This window comes from Oryx dammah, unplaced genomic scaffold (genome assembly GCF_014754425.2).
Source record: "Oryx dammah isolate SB20612 unplaced genomic scaffold, SCBI_Odam_1.1 HiC_scaffold_2, whole genome shotgun sequence".
Lineage (NCBI taxonomy): Eukaryota > Metazoa > Chordata > Mammalia > Artiodactyla > Bovidae > Oryx > Oryx dammah.
Genome location: NW_024070186.1, coordinates 32,389,217 through 32,412,159, shown reverse-complemented (window position 1 = coordinate 32,412,159; position 22,943 = coordinate 32,389,217). Strand labels below are relative to the sequence as shown.

The following is a 22,943-nucleotide window of genomic DNA, read 5'->3' as shown; positions in this document are numbered from 1 at the left end:
TCTTTCTCTTCAGATTTCCAGTTTTCAGAATAATTCCTCAACATCTTTCCAAAGGTAACTGAGTTGAGTTTGTTTTGTTTTTGCCCTCTTTTATCATTTTGAATGCATAAGTTACATATTCAAAGCATTTCATTTCATTTATTAATGAACATCAAAGTACTCCACATATATCACTAGTTGTTTAGAATCCCTCATTGGATCTTGGGCTTCTGAGAAAACATCTTCAAGTTTCTGAAAGCTCTCTTGCTTTGGCAATACTTAGGTATTAACTTTTCCAACGTGAAATTTTTGCTGGAAGGAGAAAGTGCCTAACGTGCATGTATGAATCAAATGATCTCTCTCAAAATAAGCTGGGGCAAGGAGGCTGGAGTATAGATAAAACAAGTTTGGCTACCCATTGCTAACTTCTGAAATTAGTATAAGCACAGTTTATTATTGTTCCTTGTATCATTCTCTTGTATACATTTGAAAAATTCCATAATGAAGCTTTTAATTTCATTTTACTAGTAAAACTGTAAAAAGTGACCAACTATTACAGAAAAACAGAAGACAAACATATCCTAAGTCCAGCTCACACCCAGCCAGATAGTTTCTCAAAATTATATCAAAGTACATGCAAGAGAAAAAAAAAAAAACTTATCTATATTATCTTGCTTTACATTCAAGAAAAAGTTGTACATCTGAAGTTAAGAGATAGTCTGAAAAGTGTGGTTCTTAAAGTATTCTTTATTAAGATTATTAAAAGTTGTAGAAACAACTTTATATTATAAAGGCACAGGGAGACAGTTCTGATAAAATATTCAAATTAAACAGTAACTTACAGTACAAAAGACAATTTTAATGCACATACAAACCCCAAATGTCTGATTCAAAAATATTTTACTGTGTCTATTAATGGGCAATGATTAAAAATATAAATTGCTACTGTATAATAAATATCTGATAGTGAACATCTCGATAGCAAAGTGAACAAAATATTTATTGCTTTTCACATATATATTTTTCCCTGTAATTTAAAATTCCTAATTCTTTTATTATCTTCTCAACTTTTCCAAAGATAAAAGAAATTCCACATAATCTCACGGGGGAAATGGTAGTTATCAAAAGCTACCTCAAGAAGCAATCACTGCTGGCAGTGTTTTCTCACTTCCTGTTCTGCAATCACAGTCACCCTTCCAAAAAGTAAGATTAATGTTTGCTAAACAGTAAGACAACTGCTCTAATGACTGGCATTCTAAGGTTTGTAATGAATACTTATACAAATATAAAAGGTGCTCCATTTTGAAATGTGTATTTTATTCGAAGTTTTGGGCAAGAGGCAAATGTCTGACAAGTAATTTTACCTACTCTCCTCAAAAGTTTTCCAAAGCTGTAAAAAGTCAGCTTAGTAAAATTTCCAACACTTGAATATCTCTTTGAGGGCTAGTTGGCATATGTTATGTATAAAATTAACATAATGCAATGTATTTTATAAGAAAGAGATCTTACCCTTCTTCCAGTTTTTAAACTGGGATTAACTTTATTGATTTGCTCCTGCTCTTTCTTTAGCAACCGTTATAGATAGTACAGGTAGAACATCCATCACAACAATAAAAGAACATGAAAGCAACATCCTAATGAATGCTACTTCAACTTAAGAAATAGCCACATTAAAGTCTTTGATAATCATTGTAAAGTTACTTAACCATATGTCATGTTCAGACAGTGTGTAGCAGCTAGTAATGTACCTGGCACAGAGTTGATGCTCAATAAATAGTTGCTGAATGAATGAAAAAGAAAAACTTGGCTTTGGTTGTGCATACTTTAATCACATTCTGATTAGAATAAGATCAGTCTAGAACTAAATACTGCACACTACATCAAACTTTGCTGTAAACAAAAGTTACGATTTCAAACAGAAGAATATCACCTACGTTAGCTTTAGCCAATTTATATATACATATATTTTAACTTTAAAAAACAGCTGAGAGAAATTTCACACATTTGTTAATTTTTATCCACATACTTAAATTTGATGTTGTTGATAGTTAACAGTTGGGTAATGGAGACCAAGTTGGACAGACTGGCTAAACCTGTCTGCTTTATTTATAGTTAGAATTACTAGTCCATCAATAAATTTAAAAAGTTATGATGCCAGATTAAACTCAAACAATGACTACCACACTGATTTTTGCGAAACTACCACACCGAAGTTACAGAAATGTAACTGAAGCTACATATATTTGGAAGTAGTAGCACAATTTTTCAACATTAAAGAATAACCAGGAAGATATGAATTTAATAATGACAGACTCAAAGTACTGGAAGTAGGATAGTAAGAATAAGTAGGTGACCAATTTTAAAATCTAAGACTAGGTCTAATATTTCTTTGGCATATGCATTATTATCCTGGACAAGTTAGCATTTAAAAAATACTGTTTTATTATTTTTTTCCTCTCAAATTAACATCAAGGTATAGATTGCTAGTATACTCTTACAGCATTTTAAGGGACAAAGATGACATTTTGCAACATATGCCAAAGTTCATATTTAGTGTACAGTTATAATTTATTGGCATAGAGGGATGTAACTGTTAAATAACCTTAAGTGATCTCATGCAATGGTGAAACCACAGAAAGTGGGAAGAAATATAAGTATTTACACAATAAAATATTCAGTTTTCTGAAAACTGAATTCTGTTTTTTCAGAAAAACACAGTAAACCTGGGAATCCTAACGGTAAATAGGTACCGCATAGCACTGAATGAAAACTAGCCCAACTGTAAATGAACACCTATAGTAACCTGAATGTGTAAAATTTAATAAAAAACATAAAAATGGGAGAAAAAAAAAAACCCTACATATCAGAAGGAAAAAGTAGCCTATAAAACAGGCCAATCTAACTTGATATTCAAAGTAAATAAAAGAGATTCACAAAATCATGACAGTAATGCAAACTAAGTCAAGTACCAAGTACCCTTTGATACACAAGCCAATGTAACTATCAGAGTCATTTCCAATAGCTTAACAATACTCATTAATCCAGTCAGGCATTCAGGGGCTGAAGCGGTCAACGAGAGCTCAAGCCTCCAAAGTTTAAGGACAAACTTATCAGCAGAAGCATCGTGTGATTTCTGAAATCGTGTCTTATTTTGGTGGATGTTACCATAAGCTCTGTCAGTGCAAGTTTATCAGGCATTTGGAAATATGACTTCCATATTTCATTTTTCCAGATAGTTTTTGGTAGTTTTCGTTTTAGCCAGTGCTATGTAAATGAAGAAAAGCAAAGACAAGTTCACCGTAGACTACCTCACGTTGTTACTTAATTGTGCTAGATATTCACGCAATTCTTTCGCAGCCTGGAATCTGCCGTAGCGCTTCTTTGGGTTGGCGCACTCATCCAGCAAGGCCTCGAGGCGGCCATCTTTGGCAATTTCACTTGGTGGATCATGGAGGAGTCCTCCAGAAGTGCCACGCCACGTGGCGTGTCTGGATAAGAGGTTCTGACAAACAGCATAATAATTGTGGTCCACAGTGGCACGAGCACAAAGAATTTCTTTTGAAAATGATAAGCAAGCCTCCTTATCACAGTCATCAAATTTGCTTTCATACCATACATCCCAATTTTCAGGCTTATCTGTGAAAAGGGAAAGAAGGAGAAAGAAAAATACATTTTAGAAGGCTTTTCATTGTTTCCCAAAATGTAACATTTGACTAATGAACGCAGTAATGTTGGTTCTTAAAACTGTATTACATTAAACATTTAAATCTATTAATTTCTACACAGACATTTATAAGGAGCCCAGCAAGGCGAGAAGGATCAGACAAAGTCCCTCCATACTAAAGGCCAAAGAGTTCAGCTTAGAGTGAAACTCTCCATGGTACAGAGAAAGTGCCACGTGCAAGTCTGACATAGTGCTACCTGAGTCCAGAGGGAGCAGTACCTGTGCCCGAGACTGCAGAAAGCTGCACAGGAACAACTGACTTAGGTTTTGAAAGATAAACAAGTCTGAAAAGAGGGAAAACAGCATGCTAGGCCCAGGGTACAGTACAAAGGCATGGATCTAAGGGGTTGGCACAGCTGGCACAGGAAATAAACTCACTGTCGCCAGAGCACGAGACAGGTGACTGGGGAGGCACAGACAATGCAGAGAAGGAGGCTGTATCTCCTGTGGTCATGACCGTGATCCGCCTAATAGAAACTAACTCTGGGCTGAAGCCTGGAGGTTAGGATGATGACAACGACTAAAGAAGGTCCAGGAAAAAGTCAGATTGTAGAAACACTTGATACAAAAATTAACAGTAAAGTCTGAGGTTCTAATTGGATGACAAAGTAGACACTATTAAGATAATACTAATATTTTATACATACAGAATAATATACAGTAGCTGTGAGGTGTTCAGTAGAAGGATTCACTCAAGAAACTAAAAGGCCACTGTAGCTGAAGCATTAAGGGCACTGGAGTTATGTTAAAAATGAAGCAGAACAGGGCCAGCCACATAGATTATTCTCTAGTAAAGTGTACGAATTTTACTCGACAAACCACTGGAAGTCATTACGAGGATTAAGGAAGGGAGTGCTAAGATCAGATTTATGTTTTGAAAAACGAACTACCTGAGTAGAAGGAAACCAAAGGAAGAAATAATTTCAGAAAGCTGTTACTAATCAGTCACTTCACAAATTTGCCAATTAGGTGACTTCAAATAGTAACGTGATCTTCTAAGTCAGGTTTAATGGGCTGATAAATGAATGGATGTTGAGGAAGTAGAGAAAGGCAGTAAACAACTTTTAAAAATAGAGGGAAAGCAGGAAAGAATCTTATGCATACTTGTTTATGGGAAAGTAAGAAAACCTAGATTTTAAGAAGGAGGGTGGGAAATTGAAGAAACTAACTGATGCAACAAGTTCTCAATGAAGGATCTATTTTCTCTGAAAAAAATGTGTATTACTTTTACTAGTTTAGATGATAAAGGGAAGGACATTAAGGGAGTTGCTACAACAAAACCACAATTTCCCTGTAAAGGTCATTTACTAGAAAGAGTTAAGAAAAGAGGGTGAATAAAGAAATACAGCCTTTTGCAAAGTGTCTATTTAGCCAGCTCTACCATGAGACATTTGAAAAGAAGTAGCCAGAGCTAAAAAAGCACTGGAGCAATGCTCGTTGTGTGAAATGCAAAAATACAGAAACTATATTGTATTCATTCAAGGTCAGGAATTATTTGGTACAAAATTGTATTCCAGGAATGTCCATGTTAAAAAAAAAAATTTACAAAAAAATTATTTTTACAATACTGGAATAATGTTGTAGAGTTTAGGCAAGTTGCACAACTCTGTGAGCATATATATTAAAAAAAACTGAACACTTGAAAAAAAAAAACACACAATTTAAGCTGCTTTAGCTTCCACAAATATATAAAGGGGTTAAGTGGGGAATGATGTACTCCAGAGCAGGGCATCCACTCCCTGTGAAAGGATCGGCATGGCAGATAAGAAAGAATCAGAAAGTAGTTTTGTGAGTATGGAACTGGAACAAGGCATTGAGAAAAATCAAGTATTTAACAAGATAAGCTGAGATAATGTAAAATGTGTCAACCTAATACATTGCTGTTACAGTCACTGCATTCCACAGGTGCCACAAACTTTTGGTCTCTTCCTCAACAGACCCACATGACAGGAGGGATTAAAAATACAAGGCTTTTACCATGAACAACAACCCTTCAGCTTCTTTTACTAAGTACCTTAGTTACAGAACCACAGGCTTTCTCCTTGAAGCTAAAATTCCTATGACACTTAATTTTCAAAACACTTTAGACATTCTGCCCACCTATCCAGTGAAGAGCTCATAAATAAATGCAAGCAAAGTTTAATGTCAAACCAAAGTTAGAGATCTGCAGTGCTAGGAATCATCTACATGGTTACAAAGGGAAAAAAGAATCCCTGGAGGGACCTCACAGAAAAATGAAACACAGAATATCACTGTAAGAGAATCCACAAAAAAACAGACTCTACAAAAGCAGTATAGTCTCTCTGGTAGCCTTTAACTAAATAAAAACTTAATACTGCATTAGAGTCCTAAACCACAGCACACAGCAGACAGTATGGAAAAGACGTGTACACACACCCCCCACACACAGTATATCTGGGTCCATTTGAACCTAAAGTATATTTTACTATATATGGACAAACTGTGACTAAGAGTACAACTCTAACAACTCAGTATTTGTTTACCAGCCAAATAAAACAAACAAAGATGCAAGGCTGCTTTCTAAGGAGGAAGTTTTAAAAATCTGCATCATATAAATGTAAACATTGACACAGAAAAAAAAAAAAAAACCTACAAGTTATATACTTACTTTGCCTGATTAACCTTTTGTCAGCAACCAAAACATTTTCAGCGTCCACAATGATTACCTTCCCATCTCTAGGACCAACTGCAAAATTGTCAAAGCTGACGTCCAGGAGGTAGAGTGCAAATTCAAAGTCATTGTTTGTGAGCTGCTCTGCTATTTCCATTAATTGCCAAGCGAGGTCAACTCGTTTCTCCCATGGTGCATTAAAGTAACTCCACAGTTCTTCTCCAACATAATTAACAGCCACCATTCTTCCACAAGCTCCAAGATATTTTGCAAATGGCCAACCTTCATCAGATGGAAAACTCTACGAAAGAATTATCTTTATTACAAGACATTCTGATGAGCATATCCTAGGTCTATTCCCAGATCCTCACAGTAGAGATTTCTGCTAGGCATGAGCTTGGATTTTGTTATATTCAATAGTTCAAAAGAGATAAACGCTTTTTCAATTGAGGTATAATTAATTTAAGATGTGATGTTAATTTCTGTTATACAGCAAAGTGATTCAGTTATATGTATATATACATTCTTTTAAAAGAATATTCTTTTCCATTACGGTTTATCTTAGGATATTGAATACAGTTCCCTGTGCTACACAGTAGATCTTGTTATTTATCCAATTCTATATGTAATAGTTTGCACCTGCTAAGTCCAAGTTCACCCCTCCCTCACCCTTCCCCTTCTCTTTGGCAAACACAAGTCTGTTCTCTAGGTCTGTGAGTAACTTTACTTCTTTTTTTAACTCATACCATTACTATGGACTTGAAATTTTTTAATAGATTACCTCACATTATAAAGCTAAAATAAGTCTTGCTTATTGTAATCTCAGAATCAAATTGATCAACAAAACACAAGACACCTTCTTTATTACCAGATCTAAAAGTAGAGATGTTTTCCTTTATCTTTTTGACTCATGTATGTACAATCAACCAAAACTTTCTTTTGAATGAACAGGACTGCACACCTATTAGCCAGCAAGTGTTACCAGGCATCAGGCACTCTGTTATGATTGCAGTAAGAGTGAACTACACTGTCTCTAAAATAAAAATTTTAGAAGACAAATACCAAACAAATAACTATGAGTGTAATTAAGTATTAGTTACTAAAAAATGGTTCTGGTCCTAAGTGTCTTTAATAGGGACCTCATCTAGTCCAGAAGCAGGCAGGAGAGGAAGGCAGAGAAAGATTCTTGGGAAATGTCTTCTAATCTGTACCCACAGGTTGGTAAAGAGCAGTCTGATAACCTACAATGCAATCTCCACTCCAAGTATCTCTGATGCCAAGTTAGCTTTGCTTCCCTTTCCAATGTCACCACATTATCTATTCACCTTAAATCCAACTTCAAAATTATTTATTCTCCTAATCTTGCCAAGATTTTCTAATGGATTTTTTAACTACTAGGAAGATTAACATCCTAAAACAAAAGTCTTCCAGGATTATGAACAAGTTATTTTCAACCTAAGTAAACTGGCAGGCTTATTCTAAAGTACTCTGCAGTACGTTAACACCCAGCTACAGGTTGAAAAAAGAGCAAAAGCGTGGGAAGTGATGCTTTAAACAACTGTTGGAAGATCACATGATCAGAGGTGTTTTTAAAGAGCATTTTTCAGAATAGTGAAGCGAAAGTCACTCAGTCATGTCCAATTCTTTGTGACCCCCATGGACTATACAAGTCCATGGAATTCTCCTGGCCAGAACACTGGAGTGGGTAGCCGTTTCCTTCTCCAGGGGATCTTCCCAACCCAGGGATGGAACCCAAGGTCTCCTGCATTGCAGGCAGATTCTTTACCAGCTGAGCCACTGTGTAAGCCCTTTCAGTATAGTCCCTTTCCTTAAATTAGAGGCAGATGATATTTACACAGATTGCAGGAGAAACAAAGCAAAACACTACAGAATATAAATATAGCCTACTTCTATTGCTAAAAACTGAACAATCTGCATAAGAGCCAGAGATGAGGCTCTTCTGGGAACTCAAGAAAGTAGGTGGGTGATATTAATTTTACTCTGAGCTTTTATAAAATTGACTAAACTCAGTAACACTCTTACTTTAAAACTTTTATCAACTTTAAAACAAAAGATTTATAGTCATACTTCACCCGTAATTGCCTATTTTCATATTTTCATTTGTGCTTCCTTTTAACTCTATCAAATGTACAATAACTGTATTTGTTCTTTGTATATACACCTTTTCTGTTTAAATTTCAATATCTGCAGTTTTGGGATATAATACTAATTATGTAAATTAAAAATTTAGATATGTTAGTATGAATCTTTAAATATAGTAAATGAATTAATTCTATTTTGTTCACAGACAATATCTACTGATTCTTTAGTAATTAGAGGAAAGTACATTTTTAATCTTCTCTGAGATTTTAAAACTTCTTGTGGGCACTGGGGAAAGTGACAGATTGCTCATTTCCAATGTGACATGCAAAAACTGCTAACCACACGTTATTTTGAGCTTTTCCTCCCAACTTAAAATACCTCCATAATCTTGAAAATTTATAGGCAAAATGATTACAAAAGATTTAACTATTTCTCAGAAGTATTCATGTATAAAATCTGATATAGAAAACAAAAGCACTGAAAATAACTAAGTATGTGAAATTATACAGTTTTGCAGTGCAAAAAATAAAGAACTCCTCCACATACACTATTGGCATATTATTCACATGCCATATTGTCAAACAGATACAAACATATCTTTGTGAAACTAAAATGGTCTTTGACAACAGGAGAAAGGGGAACCCTGCCAACATCTGCACATGTACAAATGCCTCCTTGTTTTTGGAGCCTTTCCAAGTGAACGACAGTCAAATATATACCTCATTACTCAAGTCCCTCATGGAAGAGAATAAAATATATGAACAAATGTCATATTGAGCAACTTTATATTCATATAGCAATTTCTGACAATGTTAGCTGAAACCATGTTATGCCTCATTTTAAGAAGAGCACAACAATTCTTTCATGTAATTTGCTACCAAATCTTTTGGAAGAACTTTAACAAATGAATTCACATCACTTGCTCATATGAAAAGAATTTTTCATTGAATAATCAAAAGTCATACTTCATTAATAAGAACAGAATTCTACTGAGCGTTCTATTGAAAATGCTCCAAGGAAGCCAAAATATTTATAATTTGTATTTAAAACAATTCTGGCTTAGAACCAAATGTACCATGATCAAGCAGAGTTTGAGAGACAAAAATTTTAAGATGTTACCACTTGGATTTATTAAATATATCAAGCAATAAGAAACAAAACATCTTACTTCCTTATTACCAAACTCCCACAGTGCATAAAACACAGTAGCTAGGATAAGAAGTATACTGCTGAGGTTCACATTTTTTTTCTTTAAACAAAATCTTAAAAAATCTGCCCATTGTGCTGGGCAGATTTTCAAACTGCCTAACACAACAGGCACACAATTTCAAGTAACTTGAAATAAAATGTGTTTCATTTTTTACTTCTATTTTTACTTTACTTTTTATTGATGTATAAGTGATTTACAATATTATGTTAGTTTCTATTGTACAGCACAGCAATTGAGTTTTTATTCTTTTCCCTTATAGGTTATTTCAAAATATTGAGTATAGTTCCCTACGCTAGAGTAGATTCTTGTTGGTTATCTATTTTATATATAGTAGTGAGTATATGTTAATCTCAGCCTCCTAATTTATCCCTCACCCACTTCTCTTTTGGTAATCATAAATTTGTTTTCAAAAGCATACAAGTCTCTGTTTTTGAAATAAGTTCATTTGTATCCTTTGTTTTAAGATTCCACATATAAACAACAATATTAATATGATATTTGGCTTTGTCTTGCTTAGTTCACTTAGTATGATAATCTCTGGGTCCATCCATGTCCCTGCAAATGCCATTACTTCACTCTTTTTATGGCTGAGTAATATCACATTGTGTATATATACCACATCTTCTTGATCCATTCATCTGTAGGTGGATATTTAGGTTGCTTCCATGTCTTGGTTATTCTAAATAGTGCTGCAAGGAACCACAGGATACACATATATTTTGGAATTATGGTTTTCTCTGGATACATGTCTCGGAGCAGGACTGCAGACCCATGTGGTAACTCTTCCCTGGCAGCTTCCCATGTGGGCTTCCCTGGTGGCTCAGTCAGCAGAGAACCTGCCTGCAATGCAGGAGATCCGGGCTTGATCTCTGGGTCAAGAAGATCCCTTGGAAAAAGGAATGGCAACCCATTCCAGTGTTCTTGCCTGGAGAATTCCACAGACAGAAGAGCCTGATGGGCTAGAGTCCATGGGGTCTCAAAGAATCAGACACGACTGAGTGACTAACACTTTTACTTTCTTTCATGGCAACTCTATTTTAGATTTTTAAGGAACCTCCATACTGTCCTCCATAGTGGCTGCACCAATTTATATTCCCACCAACAGTATAGGAGGGTTCCCTATTCTTCTCACACTCTCCAGCATTTATTATTTGTGGACTATTTGATGACAGTCATTCTGACCAGTGTGAGGTGGTAAGTCATTACAGTTGTGATTTGATTTTTCTAGTAATAGTGCTGAGCATCTTTTCATGTGCCTTTTGGTAATCTGTAGGTCTTTGGAGAAATGTCTGCTTAGATCTTCTATTTTTTGATGGGGTTGTTTGTTGAGCTGTCTGAGAAAATGTGTGTATTTTATAGGATTATTTACTAGTGAAAAAATGCATTTAAATTCTTTTCATCTGAAAGAGAGTCTTTAAACTTGGAATGGTTTAAATTCTAACTGGATTGGAGGCACTCCAATTAATTGTTCAGGGTTTTTCATCAAGTTTGAATATGTCATACAGTATGCAAAGTTATAACTAAGTATTAGTTTAAGATTACACAAAGACACAAAATGGTTAAAAAACATATTTATTACTCTATTACTGCTTTTTTTTTTACATTAAGTGGGTGACCACCCAAAGAAAAAGTCTGAGTATTACCACCAGTGTAATAATTTAAAATGGAAATTTAAGTATCAAGTCAAAAATGCTTAACTCTAAGATTTAAAGCAATATTAAATGCTTTCACTGTTAACTGACATAGTATTTTGAATATGAAACCTACGATATATCATTATGTCTAGGTATCTTTTAGCTTAAAATCAAGGTTTCAGAAACTACTAGGATCATCTTCATTTTATGAGAAAATAAAATATATACAATCAATATAGTAAAGAGACAATTCAGATATTTAATATTCTTTAAGATACATAATATTTTATAAACTTTCTATATTTAAAGGGTAAAACGTATGTAAGCAGAAAGTGGACTTGAAATCACTAGTCTAGCTTCTAAGTTTCACCTTTACCTCTGCATCTCACTAGCTGTGTGATGGTGGCAAAGTCAAAATTTTTTAGTGCTTTAGTCTCTTCTCTGTAAAACTGGAATAATACTTGCCCCAGATTCATCAGGGCCATCAAAGGGAAAAAAATATGAAATGCTAAACTGTAAAAAGGCTCGGTGCTATGAGAGATGTCTACAAGCAGTAAATACACAGAAGATTTAAAACTTGGTAATATGTATATACATACACACAGCATTGTAATTTGATTTTCATTTATAATAGGTAAGTACCACAAAGTAAATTCTAAACGCTGACATATCTATCACATCTATTGATCAAAACCAAAAGTCACAATGCTTTGTGGACCCTTCATGTGACCAAATGGGATGTGCAATCTAAAAATTCTAGAGTTGGAGGGTACTCAAGTTTTAAATACAGTTCAACTTTATCAGCATATACCTTAAGTGAGTTGCCTCCAGTCACAAAGGTAGTGGGGCTTCCCTAGTGGCTCAGTGCTAAAGAATTCTCCTGCCAACGCAGGAGCCACAAAACACATGGGGAGCCGCGAGTTTGATCCCTGGGTCGGGAAGAACCCCCGGAGGAGGAAATGGTTAATCCATTCCAGGATTCTTGCTGGGATAATCCCATGGACAGAGAAGCCTGGCAGGCTACAGTCTGTGAGGTCACAAAGAGCTGGACATGACTGAGCATGCATACATACACACAGGCAAGTATTAAGAGGTGAAGTCAGGCTAATACAATCCCTCAATCCCAACATCCCTGTTTCAGAAGCTTTCAAATTTTGGAAAGGTGACAGTACGTATGTTTCACACTCATATTATGCAATGCTTCAAGGACTTTGGGATGCAACCTCACAAGAGAACATTTCACTGCAAAAACACCATAAGCTTATTCATCCCAAGTTGGATAAAGCACATGAATAACCTCATGTGTTTTCACATTTGTTTTTTAACTTGACAAGGCCTATTTCTCTTCACTTTTTAAGTTTGGAATTGCAGATAAGGTCAACTCACATTTCACTGACTACTACAAGAAGCTGGAGTAAAAGGCAATGAGAGTTACTGTGGAATGAAAATCCTGAATTAAAAAATCCTATATCAAGCCTAACTCCATCAGAAATGTTAAGAGTTCCAAACAAAACATAATCCTGTTCTTAGCAAGGCTTTTTAGCCTGAGTTGGGAAGATGATTATAAACATATATAAATGATAAATTCTGGAATTTGTTACAAATCACAGAAAAGTACAGAAGATGTTGAGAAAGAAAAACAGGGACCTATTTTAAATTGTATAGTAAAAGACAGCCTCTCTAAGGAAGTGCTACTTAGGCAGAGCTCTAAATGCTGAGCATAATATTACACAGATTGGGGATGAGGCAGGAAGAATGTTGCAGGAATATGTTAGAGCCAGAAACTGTCTTTTCAGAATTGAAAGGAAAAAAAAAAAAAAAAACGGCCAAAGAAGCTGCAGTGAAATGAGGAGGGAATGGCTTGAAGTAATAAGGTCTGGAGAGGGAGGTAGAGATCAGATCACGATCATGTTGGGAATTACAGAATAAAACACAAACTCCCCAACACAGTCTACATGCCATGAAAACACCAAACATGTGTCAAATCTTTAACATTCAGAAACATATTACTCACTGGAGTTAATCAATATCCTGTGGTATATAACCTTTAATCAACAGCCACTGTCCTACCATATTAATTAGATCATTTTATTCTATTATATAAGAATACAGTCCTGAAAAAAGGAGACATGGGATGTGTAAGTAAAACTGACAAAAAAAACTAAAGTCAACTCTAAAATGTTCATGTTCTATTATCTTTTACTCTCTTTACATGACCAAAAGTGGGGTTTGCATATAAGTTTAAAAGATCGTAATTCCTTTAATACAAAAAATATAAAATATTTTATAGCCATTTATTATCTCATAACATGACATTAAAAAAAACATAACTTTGCCGTTTGCCTAAAAAGGAAATGTATTACACGACTGCAAGACTGATTTTTTTTTAAGGAGAAAATTCCTAGTAAAAAGATAATGACTTGAAAAAACACTCATAAATAATCAAACATATAGTCTAAAAATCTAGTTACAGGTTTTCTAAAGAACTGGCATGTCTACTCATACACACAATTTAAACTTGAGATCATTTCTAGAGAGTAAATTACCAAAAGCATACAAAATGCTTAGAGGTTCAATCTGAGCTTCAAAATTATTTTTAAAAGCCAAAATTTGAACAAAATCCCATTGTAGTAACGCATGTTATAACAGCTGTTCATAGAGATTAGTCAAATGTTCTGGTGACAGACTAATGTGTTCACAGTTTTGTGAACTGTCTAGAGGGGGAATACAGTAAAATTACTGGAATGATTTAATGGTTACCTAATTTTTGCTAAAATTTCTTTAAGACCTCAGCTTCTTAATTTATACTGCCAAATAGTAGCCAAAATCCACTGCAAAGACTGTAGAATCTTAATAATCTCAAGATTTTCAAGTCACAGGATATGTTCCATTTGTTTCACTAAGTAGTTTTCTGAATGCCATTTCTACCCACCTAGAATTCCAACAATATTAAGCAATGTCTTGAAAATAGCAAGGTTGTGTTATTTCACTGAATATCGTGCCCAACAGCTGTATCTAAAATAGGAAACTAATGTCAAAACACACCAATAACAAAAAAAAACCTACCAAGTTTAATAGAAACAACTCATCTTTTAGAATAAAAATCTTAAGAAATATTCTTCCATACCACCAAAAAAAAAAAAAGAAAGAAACCAAAATTGCTTGGCTACAAATTTTAAATATGTATTTACTAGTCTCAACTGAACTCATGAGAACTAGCAACTGTGATCTATGTTTTTAAGTTGAAAGATATACCTAGAAATACTATACTCAAATATTTATTTCTAATAAACTATCAAATAATGGGGGGAAAAGGTAAAAGCAGCTTCTTTTAGACCCAATAACCTAAGAATGCTACTTCATACTTTCTTTAGTCAAGATCTGACTTCTTTAAATAATCTGTCAATAGAATAGTACTAACTTCCTCTCTTCCCTTTAAAACACAAACTGAATTAACACAGCCCTTCAGAAGTATAACACAGTATCTGCTAGGAGCATAGTATCTCTCTGTATTAAATACCTGGTGCCTGGTTTTGAATGTGTATTCCTTTGTCTTAAATTTAATATGACCAAAACAAAACTCTTGGTTCTCCCTCCCCCAAAGCCATTCCTTCTCTGGGCTTCCTCAGCAGTAGTTAGTTGCTTAGACCAAAAACCCTGGTGATATCCTTTATGTTTCTTTCTTTCATACAGGAACCCATTCCCATCATCAAGTCCTATCAGGTATTTCTCCAAACATACCATGTCTAGCTGCTTTTCATAACCTCCACTGCAACCACCTTAATACATACCAACCTTTCTCCCACAAACCAGGGCAAAAGCCTTTGATTCCTTAAACCATTCTCCACAAAGCACGCACTGCTAAAAACACATTTATTGTTTCCCACTGCTCTGAAAACAAAATTCTAAACTCAAGAAGCATGTTTACAAGGTCACCCACAATATGGACCTTGCCTACTTCTGTGACCTTGTGTTCTACCAGACTTTTCTACTCCCATGCTTGATCCTGCTTTGGAACCTCCGATTTGCCCTCAGAATTTTGTACCACTGGCTTTTTTTTCATCATTCACATCTCAGCTAAAATGTTACTCTTGACTTCTGACCACTGAATTTAAAATTGTATCTCTAATCCAATTCTCCATTATAGGAATCCGCTTTGTTCTTTTTATAGTATGTAAAATCTAAGATTACCTTGCTCTTTATTTGTTTGCTGCCTATATCTAATGCCCCGGAAAGCAAAGAATCCACAATTGTGCCCTGGCCTGTCATCTTTACTATACCCCAAGGGTATAGAGGTCAGTTCCCAGTACTACTTGTCAATGCAACACAATGCCTGTCAGATCTCCCTCCGATGATACATCTTTTAAGATTCCATCTCAGAGTCTAAGAATGCCAAGAAAAACCTTGTCTTAACCTCTATTTTTAAAATTATTATTTACTAATTACTAAATAGAATTATTAACTTTATGACTTACAGAGAAAAATTAAACTATTTGGTTTATATTACTGAATCCTTATGAAAACTATGTTTATACAATAGTCATCATCATATGGGTCAAATCCTTAATGCCCTTTTAATTACTATTCCAAAAAAACCACAGCCTGAAGCAGCATCTACATAGGTATTTATGATGTATGTATGTATGTATATGTAAAGACAATGACATTTAAACATTTGCCATAGGAAGAGTAAAATTTATACATTTCTAAGACAGATGTCATGGTGTACTAAGGAACTTCACTCTAAAAGTGAAATAAGCTGATTTGCAAAGTAATAATATACTGTAAAAACTTTACAATTAAGGATATTTTACATATATTATCTGAATAATTCTCTCCTTTAAAACAATTCATTGTTAAGTATTAACATTCCCATTTTACTCATTTAAAAACTCAGGGTCTGAACCATCAAGTGACTTGCTCATTGCCACCCTACAACTTTGTGGTGGTCTAGAATGCTATTTCAATACTGCCATCACCACACCTCCTGGTCCCCGTGGGAATAACCCCATTTATCCTCAGAACTCAATTCCTCTGTGAAATCCTCCCTGGTATCTACATCTATGAAGGTACACTTAGATGTCCCTCCCTAAATGAGTCATCTGACAGGGTGCATAGTATCTTTATTGGTAGGGCTAATTATGCTATACTGATTTTAATTAGTCATTTTTATACCTGTCAGCTACACACAGCTAAGCTACTTGCTGCCTAGAAAGGCCTTTTCAATCCAAATGCCTTCTAATAGACTATTTACCAAACAAGCAAACAAACAAAATTCAGTTCTTCTAAGTCCAGGGCTATAAGTCCAAAGAGCTTCCAGCTGCTTCACAGATAAACTCCTGCAATCTATAAAAAAGACATAAAATGTGGATAAAAAATTTGATTACATAATTTAAAATCTTTCAAAGTCTATGATCAGGGTGAATAACTATCCTAATTTTATGCCAAGAATTTACTGTTTTAAGACAGTTTACAATCATTTACTAAAGTTCAGTAGGTATAGGGCTTATATTCTAAGGACATATTAGCTTTAGTGTGAAAAGTAAAGAAAGAAAACATGCCAACATTCTGTGAAGAATAAGCAGCAATAACAGCAATATAGGAAGGAGCCAGAGCCCAGAGGCCAGAAAATCAGAATAAAAACCAGTCTGATGATTCCCTGAAAAATTGACTCCCTATTAACGTATGAGAGGAATATGTGCTGACCCAGCAACGGAAATACGAGGGAAAACAGTTCAAATATTAGATGAAAAACATATTTCTGTACTTTCAGAACTAATAATGGCCAAAAGATATGAATATAAACAGAAAATAGGCCAGGGTATCAAATGGTTTTGCTCCACTGATCTGGAAGTGGATTAATGGAGCGATTTCCTATGGATGATCATCTGTTTCTACAATCTTTCTAAAATGAAAGTCTCCTTTTTGAGACCTGGGTTACACAAGATGTTATTTTTTTGTTTGCTCTGTCATTAAGCTCAATCAAGTGTCAATAAAACCTCTGTTAAAAAGAAGAACAACAGAAGGGAAAAAAAAAAAAACCTCTAGATATAAGCTTATTCACTTATTAGATTAAAAAGTAACCTATTCAGTACTACCTAGTCAGGAATATCTCTGAAGCCTAAATCTGAGAGTGTGGCTACCACAGCAGCAATCATTGGTAGAGAAGTAGGTGGCCCCTTAAACTCCGGTTTGAAAAGAAACTCCTGAGACAAAGTCTGGACCATCCTTTCTAGGTGCCACTGCCCCACAAGAACCTTAGCTACCCTTAGCTCCAGACTATCTTCCTTTAAAGGTAGTCTCGAATTTTGATTTGTTTTAATCTGATTTCATCTGTGTAAAAATTGGGGCTAGGAAGACAAGCTTGAAACAGGACTAGCTAATCTGGCCTCTGACCCATATATGCTAGCAGCAATCAAGTACCAAACCTCTGACTCCCTTCTAGAAGAGCTTAAACCCACCAGTTAAACTCAAGTTCAGAAGCAGAGTGACAACTTCAGGTTGAAGTGTAAGAGTCACAGGGTGTTGAGACTGAAAAGGAAAGGATCTAATCCAATAGTCTCATTTTATAGATAAGTAAAGGGAGTCCCACAAAAAGTTTACCAACAGTCCAAAGTAAAAAAATCAGCTAAATGGTCATAATCTGTTTACGTCAAAAAGGGCCTCTTAGTACATCTTAAAGATACATTCTTCACCTACAGAAATTATTTTTAAAGGCAGACACAACATTCACTCCAAGTTTAATTGTAAAAATTCACCTTGTAATGTAGGAATGGACTAAATTAGTGAAGTAAAGGTATGGTTGATATTCAAAAACATAACTATTTTTAAGGTGATCCATATTCCAGACAAGCTTCAAAACTGTTAACCAAATGCATCAGATAATAAAGTTACTTTTACTTATTTAATATCTAAACACTTTCTAATTATTGAGTACTTACTATGCATCAAGCGCTATATAAAATGCTTTCCATGTATTATGTGATTTACAAGAACTGAAGGTTTAAAATCTATAGCTTAAACAATGATAGTTACATCTTTAAAAATTAAAGAAATCCTATTAAAAACATGATTTAGAAAACTTAAGACAAAATTCTGCAAATAAGACAAATTCCCACATCCTTGCCCTTAAAACAACAAAGAGCTTTCTTATTTCTATAAATAAGACCATCTTTACTATCTCTGAGTTATAAAGTCAGAGAGAACATTTTGAGCTTCAGGAAATCCAGACAGCATTTTTCTCCCTCACACACTCACAATGTTTATAAATTCAAGAATAGGTTAAGTACAAATACTGGTAAAAATTTTATCAGTAACAGAAAACATTTTGCTATCTTGCGAAATACTTCAACCTCTCATTTTTAACTATTCCAAGAATGCTGCTATACATTGTATTACAAAGTCCCTCTCTGCATTTTTCCCAATAAGATTATGGCAAACTTGTTATGAAATATACCTATAGGTAAAGTAAAACTGTAAAGAGGAAAAGAAGGTATCAGAGTAGAAGATAAAGGTTTTAGCATTATCCTGTTGATGCTTATATTTTCCTTAGAGCTAGATAAGCTGCTGTAAGCTAGTAAAACTATCCAACAATGGGAAAAGAGTCATACTTCTGTATCAGTCCACATTGGGAAATTTATACTACAAATCTGTCAGCCTTACACAGATAAATTAGGTCCATATCATACCTTGCAGACATTTAATACCATTCATGTCTCCTTTCAAGGCATAATAGAAACTTAGGTTTTTTACTGTTTCTTAAAATCTGAAGAGGCAAACTGAATGGGCTAAATTCACACATACTTTTCAGTTCTTTAATACCTTATCAAGAGATTTTTAAATGTTTATTTTTGGAAGCATGTTTACTACATGGAAACTATTGTTAAGAACAGCTTGATGAATTCAGTTTAAAATACTTTTTCTCCCAAGTAGTTAATTTTGGGGCAATATAAAAAAAAGTCTAATTTTTCACCAACTGTCCAGAAACTCAATAAGTAGCTCCCTCTCCTGGAAACAGAGAAAGAAAAAAAAAAAAAAAAAGGAGTTCCTCGTTAAGCTGTAAAGCACAAACTTGTATTTTTAAAAATATTTTTTAAAAACACATGAACCCCAAAATATATATAAATAGAGTCAAAAAAATAAACATTCCTATGATTGACTGGTACTAAAAGCCTCAAATCTGTATTTCACACAGCGTGTAACTAGCTATAAAACTAAATTAACATTTCAATTTACAAGCAGCCATCAATAATGTCGATACATGCATTTCCTCATATGCTAAAAACAAACTCTTATCCTATAATCCACCTAGCCACATGGTCAAGTGATTGTGTCAGTAAGTTTAAATTACAAAAATATAACTGATCTTTTTTTTTTTTTTCAAGTTGTCTATCACTAAAGATGAAAAGAGAAGAAAAAGTTTAAGGGAAGAGTTAATCAGAAAACATATTTGACAATCTCAACTGTAAAGTAAATAGCAAATGGCAAGACAACTTCAAGCTTCAAAAACATGTGTTTCCTAAATAAAGCATTTATCTCAGTACAAACCAAATGTCAATATTTCTCATATTAAAATGACATACATTTATAGAACTGCATATACAACCTTCTTAAAGTGTTCTAACATTAGCAAAAGCATCTGATAAAAACCTTTTAATATGCAGCTATTATTATAGGTGCAGAAAATGTGTATTATTAAGGTAGATCTCTACTAAATTTTTGGATTCCAGAGAATTTGACAGACTACTCAGCAAACTATATTGCTAGAGCTGTCTCCAGAGACCAAACTTGCTAACATAAACATCTAATTCTCAAAGAGAAAAGGCAGCTTAAATGGAAAAAAAAGTTTTAAATCAAAATGTACGCATTAAATATGGGCTTAGACTTTAGAGGCTGACTAATTTTGTAACTACCAAATAATTTCTTCAAGAGAAGTTTAACCAGTTTTATATCCTAGTCACTGATAAGAGAGCACCATTTAATATACAATCTGTACTTTAAATGACCCATTACATACATCCTATGACTCCTTAAAATTTACTGCAGTTTTGTTTGAGGCAAATACTTATTTTGTGTTAAAATTATTTGGCTACACGAATCAAACGATGCTGGTTTCTTTTGGCTAAGTTGGGCAGCGAAAAACTTGAGAAAAGCAAGCCATATAAATGAATAGTGGACATTTCTATACATTCACTTTAGATTTAAAAAAAAATGCAACCCTGTACAAACCTCCTAGCCATTGGTGACAGTCTTAGCAGCGCAGAGAGGGCGTGAAATATATTAAAATTACTCGGGATTAGTTTTATGTCATGTTCCCCCTGCCCCCACCCTTTGTATCTGAAATACAGCACAACTGGTATGGGGAAGGAGCAAGGTTAACTTTCCCTGCGGTTATCAGGCGATCACACCCCCACAGTTGTAACCACTGTCCAAGGACACCGCACTAAAGGCGAATGGGAATGTGTTTAAACTCAATAACTTTCCCCAAGGTAAACACAGTTTTGAGGGATTCTGTTTTCTTTTTTGGCTGTCACCGCCAGTAAAAAGATCACAGCCTATCTCTAAGTCACGAGAGAGCCAATACGTCAACTAGGAGAGAGGTGACTCTTCTTTCCCCGTTTCTTGCCCTGGCCTAACACTTCATCTCCTCCCTGCGGCCAAATTACCAAACGAGCAGAGAAGGTCACCGACCGGATCAGCATGAAAATGTCCGTCCTGACACCCTCGCAGTCTCAACTCCAACGTGCCTTATTTTTTTTCTTTCTAATCCCAACCAAAGCACACGACTCAAGGATGAACCCCACCCCGACCACGGTCCCCATTTTCCAACCTCATCCTCCCAGTCTGCCCTGATGGTGTGCCAGGTGAATGAGCTAAGGAATAAAACAAAGGCAGACTTAGGAGCCGAAGTTAGGGCAGCCGGCGCGGGGTACTAAAGAGGAGAGCAAGAAACGCTCGAGAACTAAGAAAAAGGTCCAATGGCTCCTGAGCAGACTGCGCCGCGGAAGCGCAAGCCCGGGCGGATCAAAGCAGAAAGGCAGGGAGGGAGAAGAGCCCCAGGAAACTGGCCGAATAGACATTTTGGGAGCGAAAGAGAGACTCGCTCCCTCTGGCGTTGAGGTATCCGCAGTCGGATCGGAGATGCGCCCGCGTCCAGCTGACCGGAGCCGACTCACCCTTACGCGGGTCGCCCTTCGCGACCCCGCACTGCGCCCCGGGTCCCCCTGCGCCGCCGTCTTCCCACGCCCGCCGCCGCGCCGCGCCGGGTCCAGACAGGGCGACCGGCGCGGGCGGGGCCGCTTCTCCCGACTCCCGCTCCCCGTGCGGCCCTCCCGGCAGGACACTCCCAACCGGAACCCCGCGCCTACCTGTAGCACCAGCGGCTCGGGGTTGAAGGCCAGGGTCAGCAGCAGCTGCATGCGCTCCGAGTCCTTGAGGTTGCGGAGCAGGAAGCTGCCCGAGTCCTTGGTCTCGGCATAGCGGCGCACCAGGCGGTCGAGCAGGCGCTGCGAGGGGCAGTGCACCAGGTCGGACCAGCCCTCCACCGCCTCCGGCGTGAGCAGCCGCACGTCGCCGTTGAGGCGCGCGAACTCGGTGCGGGGCATGGCCTGGAGCAGGTCGCAGCGGGGCCGGCCGGTCGCCCGCTTGCAGATGCTCTGGTCGAGCTGCGCCAGCTCGCGCTGCGAGCCGAGGCGCTTGAGCACCACTCGGCGGCGGCCGCCCTCGCGGGGCTCGCCGTACTGCGCGAAGTAGACGTTCTTCACGTTGAGGAAGTCCAGCAGGCGCAGGCGGCCCCACGCCTCGAACACCACCTGCCCGTTGAGGAAGCGGCGGCACCAGCTAGTTCCGAAACACGCCGGGCACTTATTGAGCTGCAGGAAGCGCCGGTCGGCCAGCTCGTTGCGCTGCCAGGAGGCGAGCAGCGACGGCGAGTGCAGCACCATCAGCACCAACAGGCTGCCCAGCGCCGCCAGCTTCAGCGAGCGGGACAGGCGGCCCAGCTTCGGGGGCACCAAGCGCCACATCCCGCCCGCCGCCCGTCCGCCAGGACCCGGAGGGCGAGGGCACCCCCGGGGCGCCCCCGCCGCGCCGAAAGCCGGAGAGCGACCGGCAGGGGCCCCCGAGCGAAAGAAGGAGCAAGGCGCGCGGGCTGGGGCGGGAAGCGGAGTAGGTGTGTAAGAGAGACGGAGAGCGGGAAGCAGCCGGCCCGAGCAGGCTGCGACTTCTCCCAGTCACTAGTCTCCACAACTCTCGAGCTCCCTCCTCCGAGCTCCCCGCCCTCCGACTCCGGCGGCGCCTCCTCCAAGCCAGTCAAGTTATACAGCCACGGGAGGAGGGAGGGAGCGCGGGGACTCGACGGCCGCGCGCCCGCTTCCGCCGTGCGCGCACGCGCACTACTCGCTGGGGGCGCGAGAGCTGCTGCGGAGGTGGCCGCCTGCGGGACAAGCGGGGTCTCTGAGAAAAGGAGGCACTCACGGAAGGGGAAGAGAGGTTGGAATGACTCACACCGAAAAGTAGCAACAGTGTAGGAAGGTGGGAAGGATGAGGTGCCCGCGCGTCCCTGACGCCTCACGCCCCGGTTCGTGCGCGCTGACTCTCCAGAGGGAGAGCGAGGGGGCAGGGGGGGCGGGGCTGGCGGGGCGGAGCTAGCGCGCCGCCGGG

The 22,943-nt window shown here is 37.5% G+C and overlaps 1 protein-coding gene across 1 annotated transcript; it reads right to left on the bottom strand.

Moving 5' to 3' along the window:
- Nucleotides 1-706: 706 nt before the first annotated feature.
- On the bottom strand, nucleotides 707-22,592 carry DIPK2A (divergent protein kinase domain 2A). Its single transcript, XM_040234282.1, has 3 exons — nucleotides 21,650-22,592; nucleotides 6,333-6,636; nucleotides 707-3,615 (listed from the first exon to the last, which is right to left on the bottom strand). The coding sequence occupies exons 1-3, from the start codon at nucleotides 22,304-22,306 to the stop codon at nucleotides 3,284-3,286; spliced, it is 1,293 nt and encodes a 430-aa protein (XP_040090216.1). The 5' UTR covers nucleotides 22,307-22,592; the 3' UTR covers nucleotides 707-3,283.
- Nucleotides 22,593-22,943: the final 351 nt, after the last annotated feature.

Bases quoted from the DNA above. Each gene is read 5' to 3' on its own strand.
- DIPK2A (XM_040234282.1), bottom strand. From the start codon at position 22,306: ATGTGGCGCTTGGTGCCCCCGAAGCTGGGCCGCCTGTCCCGCTCGCTG. The intron at 6,637-21,649 runs GTAGGCGCGGGG...ATTCTTTCGTAG, and splicing joins CCGAGCCGCTGGTGCTACAG to AGTTTTCCATCTGATGAAGG. The intron at 3,616-6,332 runs GTAAGTATATAA...CCCTTTTCACAG, and splicing joins CAAAAGGTTAATCAGGCAAA to ATAAGCCTGAAAATTGGGAT.